Source organism: Neodiprion pinetum, chromosome 4 (assembly GCF_021155775.2).
Source record: "Neodiprion pinetum isolate iyNeoPine1 chromosome 4, iyNeoPine1.2, whole genome shotgun sequence".
Lineage (NCBI taxonomy): Eukaryota > Metazoa > Arthropoda > Insecta > Hymenoptera > Diprionidae > Neodiprion > Neodiprion pinetum.
In genome coordinates, this window is record NC_060235.2 from 19,523,477 (window position 1) to 19,541,272 (window position 17,796).

The 17,796-nt window shown below is 36.8% G+C and overlaps 2 protein-coding genes across 3 annotated transcripts in view; one reads left to right on the top strand and one right to left on the bottom strand.

Moving 5' to 3' along the window:
- The first annotated feature begins 2,979 nt into the window (after window positions 1-2,979).
- LOC124216988 (elongation factor-like GTPase 1) overlaps window positions 2,980-17,796 on the top strand; it is a 104,896-nt gene continuing 90,079 nt past the window's right edge. Inside the window, exons 1-3 of the mRNA XM_046622180.2 lie at window positions 2,980-6,130; window positions 6,870-6,992; window positions 7,364-7,512. Coding sequence (XP_046478136.1) covers window positions 3,642-6,130; window positions 6,870-6,992; window positions 7,364-7,512 — 2,761 coding nt within the window. The 5' untranslated portion in view covers window positions 2,980-3,641. The remainder of the gene's footprint in view (window positions 6,131-6,869; window positions 6,993-7,363; window positions 7,513-17,796) is intronic.
- dsx-c73A (doublesex cognate 73A) overlaps window positions 11,228-17,796 on the bottom strand; it is a 41,316-nt gene continuing 34,747 nt past the window's right edge. For both annotated transcript variants that reach the window (XM_046622193.2, XM_069135427.1), the window contains exons 4-6: window positions 14,425-14,575; window positions 14,109-14,231; window positions 11,228-13,047 (exon numbers count right to left, since the gene is read on the bottom strand). In XM_046622193.2, the coding sequence (XP_046478149.1) occupies window positions 12,959-13,047; window positions 14,109-14,231; window positions 14,425-14,575 (363 nt within the window). In that variant the 3' untranslated portion in view covers window positions 11,228-12,958. The remainder of the gene's footprint in view (window positions 13,048-14,108; window positions 14,232-14,424; window positions 14,576-17,796) is intronic.

The window sequence follows — 17,796 nt, forward strand, 5'->3', positions numbered from 1 at the left end:
TTTAACACGTTTTTCGCAAAAGACCGTGGTGATGATGTCCGGATATTTGATTGTTACGTCGTCCTGTCGCACGGAATAATTATTCGGTACGATCGGATTAATCCGATAAAAGCGTGATAAATCTGAAACGCGGTTGCACAACTTGATGAGGCAGTTATTCATCCTCAATTGTGCTTCGAAGAGAATTCGCTGAAATATCTTGGTATTGATTTCGAATACAAAGAGAAATTCCAGGGAAAAAAAAAAACAAAAAAGCCATGCAATACTTTGTGTGCAGGAATTGATGCAAAATTGTTACTATGTGGTGTTGATTGTATTCTCATTTTCAAAATAAAATTACAACATTCGGAATGAAATTCCCCGGCAATTTTGTTTCTATAATCATTTGGAAACGGACGATCTATAGCAATTGAAATTATAATAACTGCAGCTAGAAACGTTTCAACAATATGCAAAAAAATTTCGACCTGTAAAAAACCAAAACGTGTAGTCAATATAACGAATCTATATTAAATTTCTAATTACAAAGTTCGAATGTTCAAATAAGAAAAGAGATCTTCCGGATTCGCCTATCTAATAAATTATTTTAATAATATTATATTATATTAATAATATTCTAATTAATCTAATAAACTCAGTATGATCCATGCAGCGATTCGTTTCATTCAAACATTTTTTTAAAGTACCGATAGAAAGTAGCGTAAGAAGTATTGGAATAATTAGATCTGGTGCAAATAAAATTTTCTCATTCTAAATGAGTCTTATTCGAATCGCGTGGATATTTGGGAATTCCAATAGCCTTAATTATTCGAACAATATTTACACAATATTTACTGGCTGTGAAAAAAAAAAGAACTAACAAAATGATCGTTGCGTCATAGATTTTAGTAAATTTATCAGCTTCTGCAGTATGTCTCATTTGAAATGAACGAGTTATTGATGAAATATGAAGCAAACCAGAAAAAAATACCAATATGTACTTGTAAACAAGCAAGTTTTTATCCGCCCTTGGTTTTTTTTTTATTGTCTTTGCTGAAACTTGGTTCAATAGTTAAAGAACTTTTGAACATACGTCATGCTTATGAAAACTGGTGAGACAATTTGAGTGATCGATGTGATATGAATTACCTGCATGGGGTTGAAATTTATGTCAGAAATATAATAAAAAGTCTGATCCTTCGTTGACTTCTTCACGACATTGAAAAACCGCTTTGAACGCTTCCAAAAGAATGTTGAAAAATATTTAATTTCGTCTGCAATGTACGAAACATTGATCCGAATCCATTCTGGAATTTAGTGAAAACATCTGTAATCTTATGTATCTCAGGATACCCGAGATTCGTCGTGAGTTTCTATCGAAGCTGGAATTTTTGAAGGAATTCTCAAAGTTGTTTTCCCCGGGAAATTTGGAATTGACATATGTCACTCACTCATCTTTCAACATTCCTTCGGAAATTATTGTGAAACTCTTAGCTAATTACCTTTGAAAGTCTTTTGCTTAATAGAATAATTAATAATACAACTATACTATTCAAAACACGATAAAAAATTGTACTGCATTTTTTAGGTACTGTTCGTAAATTTGCAATAACCTCAAAAACTTTCCGAGAGCACGATTAATTCCACATTCTTAAAATTTTTATCAATAAAGTGAATAAAGTCTTGACGCAACGTAATTGTAGTAACGTTGCGAAGAAGGAACTTGTTGCCTTATATAAGGGGGTCGTCTAGTGCGAAGACTATTTTTTATAGGTTTTTGGGTATTTTTCTGAAACAAACCATTGAAATAAAATTTATCATAATTTTCACATTATATTTATTGACATTTCTACGAACTTTGTGATTTTTTTGGAGACGAAATATTGAATATAACCTGTTGTTGAATTAGGATAATTATGATTGCTTTAGTAATTGTTGTTTTACAAGCTAAACAAATGGAAAAAAAATTTAAGTTTCAAATTTTTAAATATTTTAATTATTTCACAGAGATTTTCAAAGAATCGCAGAATTTTTTTCACACCAATAGAACAATTATAGTTTATCTACATGAATCTAAGAGTTTGTATCAACTCTAAAATTTTCCTATTTCTTGAAGCAGATCTATTTGCTCATATGATATAAAAGATTACATGAATAAAACTTGATATATTTCTGGATTGTAATATTTTTGCTTTGAATATCGTAACAAGGAGAATTCTAACCGGATTTATGAAAGACACAAATGACAGAACCAACGTGTCTAATATTTAGACGTAATAGTTGTTTAGTCAATTCCACGATTTGCTCTTACGTTTTTCTAGAATTTAAAAACACATTCCTATAAGCGGTTTTACCTGAACTGTTTCTAAGATAAAGTTTTCATCCAGGGGTATTTTCAAGTCTTATGTAAGCAAGAATGCAAAGCTTTTTCACAACTGCGTGTTATTTTTCGTACACTGCTTATTTAATGTTAATTGGAAATCGTGAACAAATAACACAGGTCAACAAAATGTAAATTTTTGTTTTGGATTTATATTCAAATGAATAAATTTTGATTCTATAGATCGAATAATAACTTAAATCTTTATTTATTACTTATAAACTTTGTTTTTATCTTTTTTACGTTGATAAATAACTCTTAATGTTTTCGATTGACAGTATATGCAGCAGGTAGTAGCGCGTTGAAATAAAAAACAAAATTTATCTCGTAAAACTATATTGTGATAATAGTTTCCAGTTACGTGGAAAAAATCAAAATTTGACATCTAGAACCTGGACTAAAAAATTGGTGTTGATCGGTGTAATCAGTCAGATTCCACATTTCGGATACAATTTGAACGGCGTTGGTTACCGCTAAAATTCGAACAAACGAAAGTCGGCCGAGAGTCAAGTATCGGTCGAGACAATCCCGACGTCTCGATTCGCCAAGACTCAGCGACTGTCAGCTGTTGTTCAGGCGTTCGAAATTGCCATTCAAGTGTTCAAGTTATTCAAGGTTTATCTGCAGACGGAGTATCATGGCCGGCGTCGCACGGTGAAATTCGAGGCGAAGTTAAATTACGTCGCGATTCGGTTTAACCAGCGAGTGATTTTCCGGGTTTTCGGTGTTATCATATCCGCGAAATCTGAGCCGTCGATCTCTCACAAGCCCGAGTCTATTTTCGATGCAAAAAAGGTGAATAATATAGGTTGATCGAACCTAACCTCGACAGATTTGAACCTTCGTACAAGTGTCAGTCCCGTTTTCGTGTGCTCCTAAATCGGATATTCGATATTTCGGCAAGAAAACAAGTGTCAGAGTGAGGAAAAAGTGTTTTGGAATGAACGAAGCGTGAATCGGCCAACATCTTCGCGTCAAAGTTGCCGCTTCTAACCTCACAGTTCGCGATGATTTTCTCGCAACGTGCTCGCGCCCCGAGTGACGATTTTTATTATTTTAGCTATACAACGGTAGCTACGAATAACAACAGGAACTCTACTTTGATATTTTGATCGAACAGTAGCCGGGTAATTCACCGCTTGTGTTCCGTAGCTTTCTAACCTAAGCCTGATCTAATTTTAAATCTCCCAATCCTTTACCCAATTAAATTAATTCCAGACCCAACCTAACCTTAGTTGGCCTACGTTAATCAAAACCTAGGGTCACAAATTATAGTATAAAAATGAGGCTCGTCAGTTCTGAGAAGCTTTCCATGCTGCAGCGCGACCCTGACAATGTCCGCAACATCTGCATCCTGGCACATGTCGACCACGGCAAAACAACGCTGGCTGACTCTCTTGTAGCAAGTAATGGAATAATATCTGGTAAGCTTGCCGGCAAGCTGCGATACCTTGACAGCAGAACGGACGAGCAGCAACGCGGCATAACTATGAAGTCGAGCTCTATCGCTCTCTACCACACTCAAAACGGACGTGAGTTCATTGTTAATTTAATAGACTCCCCCGGTCATGTAGATTTCGCCTCTGAAGTATCGACTGCGGTGAGGCTCTGCGACGGGGCGATAGTGGTGGTCGACGTGATCGAGGGCGTCTGTCCGCAGACCCGCAGTGCCCTTTCGATAGCCTACATCGAAGGGTTGAAGCCCATTCTAGTCTTTAACAAGATAGACAGGTTGATAACGGAAGTGAAATTGACGCCTCTAGATGCCTACGTTCACCTGATGCAGGTATTGGAGCAGGTGAACGCGGTCATGGGTGAACTGTTTGCAAGCGATGTGATGGAGCGAGAGGAAAAGGAGGAGGCTGCCAGCAGTGAGAGCCGTAACCTGAACGAGAGAGACCTGGCTGATTGGCAGTCAGCATTAGAGGAGGCGGACGATTCTAATTTGTACTTTTCACCGGAACGTGGAAATGTTTTATTTGCCAGTGCCGTTGACCGCTGGGGATTTGGTCTAAAGGAGTTTGCCAAAATGTTTTCTGAGAAGCTGGGATTCAGTAAGAACGTACTGCTCAAGACACTGTGGGGGGATTTTTACATAAACAGTAAGACCAAGCGGATAATGAAGGGTGCTCAAGAGAAAGCTAAGAAGCCGCTTTTCGTTCAACTCATCCTAGAGAATATTTGGGCACTGTATGACACCGTCGTCGTCCGCAAAGACAAGGACAAAATAACATCCATGGTCGATAAGCTCCAAATAAAACTCACCACTCGGGACCTTAGGCACACCGACTCCAAGGCTCAGCTACAGGCGATTTGTTCGCAGTGGCTACCACTGGCGGAAGCCTGCCTCGATATCACCTGCGCTAATGTTCCCTCACCCAAGAATCTCACTAACGAAAAGATTGAACGACTTATGAGTGGGAATACCGATTTCTCTGCGCTTCCGCAGGAGACGCAGTTGCTGAAGGATGCTTTCCTGGCTTGCGACAGCTCGCCGAACGCGCCTGTGATAGTGTTTATATCGAAAATGTTTCCAGTGGACAGAAAAACCCTGCCTGAAAACAAGTCCAAGCCTCTGACGCAGGAGGAGCTCGCTCAGAGGCGAGAAATCGCCAGACAGCGACACGCCGCTCAACTGGAGCAGCAAAAGTCAGGAATCACTGCGGTAACGGAAAAGACAGAGGCTTTGGACTTGGACAACATTCAAAAGCCAGTGGAGGAAATATCTGAAGATGCTTTGGTTGCTTTTGCCAGAGTTTATTCAGGAACGCTGAGTGAAGGTAGCGAGGTTTTCGTCCTTGGGCCGAAACACAACCCTGCATTGGCTCTGGAGCGCCTGAAGAGTGGAGAGGAAGTCGACGAGAGCGCGGTGTTGAAAGATCTCAAGCCTGGCCGGCATGCGACCAAGGCAAAGATTGAGCGGCTGTACCTCTTGATGGGACGAGAATTGGAGCCATTGGAGAGCGTGACAGCCGGTAACGTGGTGGGAATCGGAAATTTGGAGGACCATGTCCTGAAGACGGCAACTCTGTCCTCCACGATAGCTTGTCCCTCTTTTGCTGAGCTGACGTCATTGACGGATCCGATTCTGAGGGTGGCACTGGAGCCGAAGCACCCGAATGACCTCCAGAAGCTGATGAAGGGCCTGAAGCTGCTAAACCAAGCAGATGCCTGCGCTATTGTCCACATTCAGGAGACCGGTGAGATAGTTTTAAACACAGCGGGCGAAGTCCACCTTGAAAGATGTCTCGAGGATCTTAAACTGCGCTATGCCAAGGTCGAGGTGAACGTTTCGGAGCCGATAGTTCCGCTTAGGGAGACCGTTGTCCCTCCGCCCAAGGTCGACATGACCAACGAGGTGATAGAAAAGAAAGAGCAGGAGTGCAGTCTCGAGTCTTGGACCGCTAACAGGCAATGCAGCTTCGAAATTGACGCGAGGCCACTTCCGGATGAGGTGACTAAGACGTTGGAGAAATACGTCGATCTCATCAAGCTGCTGGATCGGCATGTCGAGAGGCTTGGCAAGGAGGTCGAGGATGTTAACACGTCTACCGAATCCTTGGTTCTTCCAGAACGAACCCAGAAAGCCGTCGATTCTTTCAAGGCTGAGCTTAAACTCGCATTTCAAGAGGGTGAAGAGGAACTGGACCTCAGAAAGATTTGGTGCTTTGGACCGAAGAAATGTGGGCCAAATATGCTTGTCAATGAAACCAGTTATGAGAGGAAGCCATTCTGGGAACGACAGGCTAAATCTAATGATCCTAGAGCTGCGTGAGTAGGCAGTGATTTTTTTAATTACATTATTTATAAATATTGTGGTTGGCGAGTAATGTTATTAAGCTCAACTTCATGCATATTCAGGAAAAATTGCTGCGTGTCACAACTCTGAGATTGTATGAAATTCAGCAAACTGTTAAAAAGCAAATCATATTCGTATTTTGGGAATCTAAAATCTTCAAAGTAGTTGTAGAATTACTAAATAATAATTTTTCTCTCTCTTCATGTTCCATTATGTTAACGTTACTAATTTTAATATGGTGATGATTTTTCACTTTTAAATCAACAGTAATGCAGAATAATGACGCAATACTTACCCTGATTCTGATTTTACCATTTCAATCAAGTTCTCGATCAAACAAATTTTTGAATCAATTACACATTCAATCAACAATTACTTTGGTTAAGTGTAATTAAAAATAATTCAATTGCATATTACTTTTTATGTTTCCATTTGAATATGAATTTAGATACGTACAATTTTCAACTTCGATTATGATTTCGTTTGCGACTAGATTTCAAAGGAGACAGATATTTGGTAACTCCTTTCATGCAGATTGATATTCGATTATCAAGTCAATGGAACACCTTAGCTTGCTTGTTATTTTAAGTCAGTTTTTCTCACTATTGTACCTCGTTGGTATTTCGCTGGCTCGCTCATGGATATATCACTTAAAAATACTTCTCTGTTTCAAATCCTCAAGCAGTAATTTGAACTACTGTTGGCAAACAGGTACGACAGCAGCATCGTAAATGGCTTTCAACTTGCCACGCTGGCTGGACCTCTTTGCGAAGAACCAATGATGGGCGTATGCTTTGTGCTTAAAAAATGGGAGCTCCACGACACCGCGTCTGGGTAAGTTTTTAGTTATTTGGTACAAAAGAATAGATCGAAAGTTCAAGAACATGAAAAACAAAACTACAATCAGTGTGCAGAAGAAATTAAGCGATTTCAACCGATGAAACTATATAGAATTTCACATAGATCTTTAAACTCTTGAGTTTTCTGATTAAAAAGACATCCAGGGAAAATAACTGGATATGAAGTGCTCATCTCTTTGAATCTGAAGTTTGATCGATCAAACTTGATAAAAAACTTGACTCAGCATTATTTCTGGATTTCAACAATAAATGAATTTGTTCTGACCAAACTGTTGATACGATTCTTATTTCTTGTACAAAATGTATTCTCATCTACAAACTTTCAATATCTGATATTATTCATAGCGACGGAGGAAGTCAAAGTCAGGGTCACTTGGGAGGTCAGCTTATGTCAGCCTGCAAGGAAGCCTGTAGACGAGCACTCAGCCTGCGCAGACCTCGACTAGTTACCCCGATGTATTCTTGCAGTGTCCTGGTCAACTCGGACGTTCTCGGTGAGTTGAGAAACAAAATTTTGGTCTATTAGTAGAAGCAGGCCATTCACTCAAGTCTTCAAAAGTAATCGGGGCCAAAAAATTTAGGACATAGACAATGGGTGAATTATTTAAAAAATTTTGTCCAAGGGAAAATACCCGGTTCGGGTAGAAAAAGGATAAAAATAACTAAGAATATAGTATACGTGATATAGAATAGTTCCGAAGGATAAAAAAGTTTATTATAATTTCGTCGAAAGCAGTTTTTACCGAAGCTAGCATATCGGTGAACGTGAATCTCAATTCTCACAGTATATTATGTACGACATACAATACTTTAACATTGAAATCTTTTATTACTTTATTCAGAATTAGTGAATAATTTTCAATGTGATAAAATAATCGCGGGGCCAGAAAAGTTCGTGAATTTCTTGGTTCTGAAATATTTAGGTAATATTTAAGGGATTTTCACTTCTTATGATTGAACTCTTGATCTGAAAATTTGTGGAAGTTGATTGTTTTGAATTGACTCACAAAATTACTATACTTGTGAACTAACACCGAGGGTGTCGGGCCTCCGGATTTCAGATTTTCCTGAGACTTCTAGAAGTATTTCTTTGACATTTCGTCTTCACAGCATTCCTTTACTCGATGGACAGTTTCATTATGTTATTTCACAATTATATTTGACACTTTCCAATTGGATTGAGATTACCTGTTTAATCCTGAAAATACAAGATTTAATCATTGAAGTTTTGTTGTTCGATAATAAGAATGAATAAATTCATTTTATTCGACATTAATAGCCTCACTAAGTCCGATGTGCGCGATTTAAGAGCAAACAGAAGCCAAGTATAATGTTGCACACTGTTTTTTGAAAGTGCATGCATAACTTCAAGATGAAACAAATTAAAAACCGCCACAAGATGACGTGTTACAATATTTTGCCTTCGGTTGCTTCCATTGTTTGTTAATTATTGCTCGTCGAACTTCACACTCATCAAGTAGCTCAAAGAATTTCGTCATAATTCCTTTTTGTTGCTAATTCTTCAATTCCACACAAGCTCCAGCCAACGCCTGTAAGGCAACATGTACAACGACGCATTCGCTATGAATTTCAATACTCCTATTCCTACAGCATCCGATAACCTACAAGTAATTACAAAGCATCAATTTCGCTATAAAATCATATCGATACTCACAGTACAATCAATTCCATCTCAACTATATGGATCATTGTGATGAATTATTTCAAAAAGTTCTACTTATCGATTGTCATGGTGCTCGTCCGGTTGGGTTACGTGAAGTTATGTGATGTTATGGTGAAACATCTTCCTTTACAAAACGATGGTCTTCCACAGCTCAACTTCTTAACCAGATGCCTAGTAATTATTACAACTATTGTAAACAGTTTTCTCTATTTTCTATCGATTTGCAATACGCCGATGTGACACTGCTGTGTGATACAAGCTTGAAATGTGTTCTGCTTTTCTACATCAATGTCAACGAATCGAAAATATTGGCATAGAAATCGAAAATATCGACTAAGCAGCATCCGTTTGAAAGATATCGACAGATCGATATCGAGCAGCGCATGCGCATTCTGATGCGCATGAGCAGAACTCATTCCGTCACAGCAACCCATTTCGAACTGATCGAAAACAGCGAAAACTATTCTTTCAACAGTCATAAAATCATTAGGCATCTGATTAACAAGTTGAGCTATGGCAGACCATCGTTTAAGGGCCATGATTCGTCAGAAACGTACGTAACCTCACATAATCTAGCCCGACAAGCAACGTAGAAATACGAGTAGATGTTTTTGTAAATAATTCAATAGAAAGTAGTTGAGATGGAATTGATTGTACTGCTAGTATTTGATAGTGAAACTGATGGTTTGCGTTCACTTGTAGATTTTGGGATGCTGCGCGAGTAGGAATATCGGAATTCATAGCATATGCGTTGTTAAATATTTCATATTGCCTTGCAAACGTTTATCGGGACTCGTGTGGAATTGGAAATTTGTAAGCATCTGCGAATTGGACAAAATATTTCAATGACCGCCTGCTTTTTGTACGACTAATTGATAACGAAAAGGAATTTGACGAAATTCTTTGAGCCATTTGATGAGTGTGAAATTCGACAATCAATAACTAAAAAAGAGTCAAATTAGCTGAACGTAAAATATTGTAACCCGTTGGCTTGTGATAGTTTTTGATTCGCTTCGCCTTGAAATTATGCATACACTTTTACAAAACAATTCAATCATAAAATCTTGTATATTCAGGTTTGAACAGATTTTTTCGAATCAAATGGAAAGTATCAAAAATAATTGTTGAAAGACATATAAAATTGTCTATCGAGTGAAGGAATGCTCGTGAGATGGAATTATACATCAGAAGCTTCATATTTTAGGGCAAAGAAGCACTCCTAGAAGTTGCAATAAATTCCGTGATTCGTAGGCCCGACACTTTTCTTGTGACTTAAATATGGCTGGGTTAACCCTTTCAGTCATAGTGGGACCGCTACGGTCCCACCTTTTAAAAAATCACCTCAGAGCTCTAGTATTGAACCAAGGCCTCTGAAAATACGTATCTAGGGGTTTTTTGAGTCGCTGATCACGAATATGAGGTCAGATTTTGAAAATTCAAAATGGTGGATCCGCTATAGTCGATCCAATTGGGCAATGTGATAATAAAAATTTCGATCACGTAAAATCTTAATTTATCAGGAATATTCCTTTAAATATACATTAGAAATAAATATTTCAGTTAATTTGTGATGAAATTTGAGATAATTAAAATCCGTGGTTCCTTATCATTATCATTGATATATATATGTGCGTGCGTGCGTCATAATAGGAATATTGAAAAAAAAAACAAGTAGAAGAAAAAAACAATAAAAAAACACAAAAAACGAAAGAAAAAACACACAAAAAAAAACACGAAAAATAAAAGAAAAAACAGAAAAAAGCAACAAAAAACACACAAAAAACAAAAAAGTGGAACTAGATGCTCTCCACGTCCTCGTCGTGAGTTCCGGCTAGGGCTAAGAGAGAAACACGAATATACACAAAGAAAGATAAGATGGCATTTGCCATCTTGGACTTAGAAATTATGAAGTTATGACTTCAGATTCGTGATCAGCTATTCCAAAATCCCCCAAATGACTAAATTCAGGCCAAAATATTGAGCAGGAAGATATAAGATATAAAACTTGACGTCCGCCATTTTCAATTTTGAAAATCTAATGCCAGATTCATAATCAGCGACCCCCAAAACCTCTGAGTACAAAGTTTTAGAAGAGTTAATAAGTATTTGGAATTTCACGTCCGTCATATTGGATCCACCATTTTGAATTTCGAAAATCTAATGCCAGATTCGTAATCAGCGACCCCGAAAACCCCTGAACACAAAGTTTTAGAAGAATTAATAAGTATTTGGAATTTCTCGTCCGCCATATTCGATCCGCCACTTTGAATTTTGAAAATCTAATGCCAGATTCATAATCAGCAACCCCCAAAACCTCTGAGTACAAAGTTTTAGAAGAATTAATAAGTATTTGGAATTTCACGTCCGCCATATTGGATCCGCCATTTTGAATTTTGAAAATCTAATGCCGGATTCGTAATCAGCGACTCCGAAAACCCCCGAATACCAATTTTCATCGAAATCGGTGCAGATGAAAAATGCATGCCTGAAAGGGTTAAAGAACGAGAAAACATTATTGAATTATTGTCGTTTTATTTACAAATATGACAATTATACTCTTGAATTAATGTTTTTTTCTTTCTTGTTCCTCAAATGTGATATCAGAGCTACAAGTTACAGCTACCAGGATACATAAATTCATATACGTTAAAGTACAATAATTAATAGTACTAGGGAATAGTGAAAATATTTGTTTAAACATCGTCATGGCTATAATTATGCTTGACAGATGAGTGAGTATACGATGATAATAAATATTATGCGTTTAATGAACATTCGCAATAGGAATAGGACATAGATTGAGGATGAATCGGCCGGGTCGACTGAAATATCAAATAATCAAAAGTTGGGAAAAGACAGAAAAAAGAACTTTGAAATTTACTGGAGTCTGGCGCTTTTGAACCAATTATAACGGTTTTACGCTAATTTTTTTTATCATAAGGATCTTCCGAGATCAATTGAACAAAATTTTGGAAACATCTGTAAAGTGAGATCGATCTGGTTAGGAAGAAAAATAAGTTCAAAACGTTAAAATCTGATGAAAACAATCAGAGAACGTCCACTCTCAACTTTCCAATTATAGAATATTTTCTCAAATCGTTGATGCATTAGCTTGCGTGTTGTCGAATTTTCTCTGAATCATTTCTTCTACACAGTGAAAATATTATTTTATTCACGTTCGTCATCATTGGCGCAAGTATATATAACATTGCTGCAGTTTTTTTTTTTTTTAACGGTTTTTCTTCTTTTCCTAACCTTCGATTTGAACTGTACAGCCTTGAATAAAAAAGCTCGCTCGAGTCTCGCACCAAGTATTCAATCACGTGATCAAGTCTCAATTCCTTTCGGCGCAGATGATCGTGCGCATTGTAATGATCGAATGCAATCCTTCAGGCAAAATCTTAAAGAGATAACATTTCCTTACCTACGCCATAATGCCTAGATGCATCGGAAGCATGACCGATCAGAATATCGAGGCGCTTTGTTCGAGGGATCGTTAAGGCTCTGCAGTTATGCCGCAGCACCTATGCAGGCATCTGCGATCAGTGACCCTATATGTATCTCGAAGCTTCGCGATGCCTTCTTGCAGCCGTAAATTATTCCCATTCTGCCAGCCACGACGACCCCGCGTTAATCTTAAAGATCGCCGTCCATAATACATAACGCGTTAAAATATTATCCCCGGTCAATTACGCGGCTAATGATTAATTAGCGTGACTAAGGGAACGGAGGGGAAAACGGAAACAGGGTAAAGGAGAGGAGGAGAAAGGGTCGTTGTTCCGTGTCGAGTTTTTTTTTTTCTTTTTCTCTTTTTTTTTCTTTCCTATAATTGTGGATGCGCCGAGACGTCGCCTTTCCGCCGCATGTCACGCCTATAACTAATACTTGTACTAAAAACTACCTTCTTGATAATTATATATAATTATATGGTATTACATACGAGACGTAAATAAATAACGTGAATTATTATATCTATACGTGTATAAATATTTGCGTGAATGATGAAAGGGAAAGAGAGAAAAAATAAATTATATAGGTATCGCCTTATAACCTGCTCTTTCTTGTATCGCCACAAGTTTTTCTTATTCCGAACACGCGGTTTCCGTGTAGTATAAAAAACAGAAAAAAAAAAAAAAAAATATTGAACGTGGTAATTTAAACAGTTATTTAATTTCCAACGAGGAAAGGGCATCGTATTACTATTATATAATATATGGCTGTATGCGATGTAGATATGTTCTTTGCATCGGCCATCATCAGCCTTCCAAGGCAGCTTTCATTAGCTCGGAAACCTTGTGCCACGGAAATACTGGCTTTGAGACAGTAACGTCCTCGGTCATGAGGTCTGTAACACAAATAAACGGTTTTTGGACGTTGGATAATGTGTTTTTTGAAAATTTTTACTGTACAGTGGATCACAGGCCATTCCATGATAAATCGCCCATTTTTCAACTTCACACTTTTTAATTTATTTGAAATTTTTCAGACGGTATCAAAACCTCCAAAACACCCCAGTTTTTCTCTTTTCCTTTTCTGTTCTTCGTGCGAAAATATTCGGTAACGAATAAAAATGCAACAATATGAAAAAGTACGAAATTTTTCTGCTCGTTCCTTTTTAAAACTCGAAGACTTTTCAAAAATTGCATTCTTCACCTCGATCACTTTAAAATCAGTTCTCTAATGAAATCATACTTTTCTTATATTTTTTTATATCAGTTTAAAATTTTCAATCTTCTACCAATTTAAAAAGAATTCTGAACAATATGATATCTTGTAGTTCTATAATGCCAATTTCATAACGGTGTTATTTTTTATTCACTTTCCAGGGCATTTCGGAAATTTTTAATATTTCAGAAATCTCCAAGTGATTCGAAGAATAAAAAACAAAAAAAAAAAAAAAAATTGGAACAATCGGGGTATGAAAGAAAATCCTTGAGGATTATTTTTAAATTCTTGATACGTTTTAAATTCGAAATCGTATTACGAAATGAAACAATATACGATCCCATTATAAAAATGATGTTTCAAATGGTGATCGTAATTTTTTTCGAGAGTTTGAAAACAACGTAATAAACTGTAAAAAGACTTGCGTGATAAAAATGAAACGAAAAGCAGTTCTAGTGGTGCTTGAGAGACCCTATATGCCGTCTCACTTAAAAAACTTTCAACCAAATTAAAAATGGTGAAATTTTATTAATAACCGGTGACTTGGCATGGTCTGCCACTTTACGTTTACTGAATAATTAAACCCAAAGACTTTCTGTAAGTTTTTCTTTTTACACGTTAAACGATACCTGCACCCTGATCATATTACGGTTGCATTCCCTTATTCATTTATTCATTTGTTTAATTTTCACTCAATCCTCTCACGTCTAATAATAACGAGTTCAATTAAAAGTTACATACCCAGTAAACTGCGAGTGTAGCGCAATGGGCGACCTCTGCGATTTCCCTGGACGCACATCATGCCGTATACTCGGATGCCGGGAACACTCGCGTACATCGGCTGATCGTGGCTCATAGGGCCTTCTTCTCGAGGTGAAAGAAAAAAAAAAAAACAACGTTGTCAAAAAAGTCGGTAAAAGGATACCAACAAAAATTATTAGAAAGGAACGTAACCACAAATTTACATGTGGTTACAGACGTTGGTCGTGGATACATCGCGTGCCATGCTTCAAGGTTTTTAAGAAAGCGATCGTAGATATTAAATGACGAAACTTACCCAGGATATTGGTGTCTGGGCACCGACATATCACGAGGTAATGGGATTTTCCTGTTCTCACGTTTTGCAACGCGAGGAGAGACCAGTCTTTCGGTGCTCTGCATTCCCTCATATCAGCCACCGGCTCACACGTCTTTACAAGCGTTAATGCCTGGAACAAAAAACGGTAACGACAATAATCGAAGATGTTCTTTGCTCTTAATTGAACTCGAATTTAAAAAAAAAAAACATGTCGTTTATTGTCACCGTGACTTGTTTCACATTTTACGGAAATTTGTCTCGTTTTGAGATCAAATAATGCGAAACTCTTGGTGTTTACGAACTCTAAGCTAGCGATGTCGCCTTTCGAAACGCGTAATTTTTACGTCGCTAAATGACTGCAACCATCGTTCGGAATCTGTTGAAGTGTTTTCAGAAATTTCGTGAAATATTTCGTGCATTGAAAAATTTTATTTGTTACAGTAACTAGGAAAATTCAGTAAAAATAGGCATCGGTGAAAAAAAAGTGTTTGAATATTGTTGGAATTACGAAAAACTAGGTACGCGTAACCATTTTGCGATATTGTCGATCCGTTTTTGGTAATTGCAACGCAAAATCAGTTTGTGAGGTTTACTCTACTTTTTTAATTTACTAAGGCTTTAAAGTCAATTTATTGTTGCACAAGCATTAAATTTTCGCAACAGTTGCGAGAAAATATAGCAACAGTGATCGTAATGAGAAAGAATAGTAACGGATAAAACTAATTTTCATTTCGTACCTAGAACTATATTTTTCGATTGTGGTGAAAAATGAAAATAGTTAAGGACTGAGCGGTAACCGGAACTGAAAATTTCTCTCAGTGTGCTGAAATCTTGCAAAGTCTGTTAAATTCTGGTGAAATCTTGAGAAACAATCTCAAATCCCTGAAATCTTCGAAGTCACATGAAATCCCTGAAGGCATAAATAAAATTGCTGTGATATAACTGAAATGTCTGAAATCTAAGATCACATATAATCCCTCAAATTTTACGACATCTTTCGAAATCCTTTGAAAACTTGTAAAATCTTGTGACTTCACCTTGAAATTTTTGAAATTCTTTAAAATCCACAGCAATTCTTTGCAATCTTACGACATTGCGCGATCTTGAAATCTGTCATACAAACAAACCGATGAGCGGTCAACCCCTTTTTATAGTTACGTTTTACATCTCGATCTATTTTTTCAGTGTCGCGATGAAACGGTACAGGAAGAGAAGTTATACTGGTATAATAAATCCACATGTACATGGTGGTCAGCTTGGTAAGCTAGTACAGCAGGGTATGGGAATGTTCGACCTGGTTTCCGGTATTTTAGCCATTGAAAATACGGTTCTTGGTTACAGTATAGCAGGCATGTATATGAAACGCCGCAACCGGTTCTCGACTGCAAAGCTACGGCAACAACGAATAATAATATAGGCATATCCGATTTGCGAGAGAACCTAGGAGAAAGAGGAGGCACGGCCTTCGTGGCTGCACATGCCAATCGGTCTCTTTGGATATGAGATACCTCGGCATCCCAGCATCTCTAATCCAGATCTGCGAATTTTCTCTTTATGAACGAGCCGTGTCCTGAGTCGATGATTTTTCCAATTTTCAAACGTCTTGGAATGTTTCGTTAAGAATTTGGCTTTTTTTGAAGAGGTTAGGTGCACTGAGAGAAATTTTCATTTTTTACCGCAATCGAAAAATATAGTTCTAAGTAAAAGATGAAAATTAGTTTTCCAGCTGTTACCGGAAATTCTAGTATCCGTTACTATTCTTTCTCATTACGATCACTGTTGCATATTTTGTCGCAACTGTTGCGAAAATTTAATGCTTGTGCAAAAATAAATTGACGTTAAAGCCTTGATTGACTAAAAAAGTAGAGTAAACCTCAGAAACTGATTTTGCGTTGCAATTACTAAAAAAGGATCGACGATAGCGCGAAATGGTTCGGCGTACTTCGTTTTTCGTAATCCCAACGATATTCAAACAGTTTTTTTAACGATACATGTTTTACCGAATTTTTCTAGTTACTATGAAAAATGAAATTTTTCTCAGTGTGGTCAAATATACGCATTATTCTCGTTTATTTAATCATGAGATAGTCTTAGATCGAGTATTTATAAAATTATTGTAATCGTAAGCTACAAAGATCTATTTTAAAACGTGATAATAGAAAATTCTGGAATTATTTTAAACTGCTTCAAAGTTGTTCAAAATCTAGTAGACTGGTTCGATTTCACTACCACGGATAGAAGACTGTTTTCTGCAAACTGATTGACAAAGAGTTTCTCTTTTTTCTTCAGTAGCCAAATCAATGATGCACATTTGTTGATCGTAATCGATATCGGTTCAACGTTACAAAATAAAATATTCAATCACGCCAATGTAATGAAAGAAAAATTGTTTCGCAATCAGTGAATTTTCAGAATACCGTCTTGTGAATAAAATGAATCATCCTACAGTAAAATCCAACGATCCAAAATCAATAAACGATATCTAAACTCTGGATAGAGAAATAATTCAAGCTTACTAGGACAGAGTATCAATAAATACTTTATAAACGAATATCTCATAATCAAATTAACAAGAAATATTGACTTTCATTTCACCAGCTTTTTCATAAAGATCGATAGACTTTTATTGAAGATTTTCACGTCTCCTTAAAATATTTGGAAATTCTCATGTATCTCATAATTTTTTTTCATCGCCGAGTAACGTATCGCTTGTCCAATTTTAATTAATAGGATTTCATTTTCCACTCGCAATTGCAGGATTCTCTTCAAATCGGTAAAGGCGAATTTCTTTTTCATTATTTCTCAGTTAATTAAAGATAAAAGAAACAAAAACGTACAAAGATCCGATCATTAAAATTGACACACATGCAATGATTTGTTCCATATAGTAGAACTTTATTGAAAATTCGATTCAGGCGTTTTGTAGAGAATCTTTGCTAAAATGAAACGAGTTCTAATCAATAAAAATTAGCCAATATTATTTAACTCACGATTTTTCATAATCTTTTGTATTAACCATTACGAAAAAAGAGAAACGTATATTCTTCTAAATTTCGATCGAATCATCGACATTAACTCGAATGTTTCTTAAAAATTTCTAACAATTCATCTTTCGTTACGTTATTTTCGCGTGTCTGAAATTTCGCTACATCGGCCATTCGAAATATTGACCCTTCTAAATTTTGGCCCCCACCGATAACTGAGAGTTCTCTTAGCACAAGAAATAATATTGTGTTTTTAATTTCTGTGTCGAGTTTCCTTGGTTAAGAAATAACCAAAAAAAAAAAAAAAAATAGCAAATATAAAAAAAACAATCCGTACGAGGCCAATTTCTAAACTTTCTGTAATTTC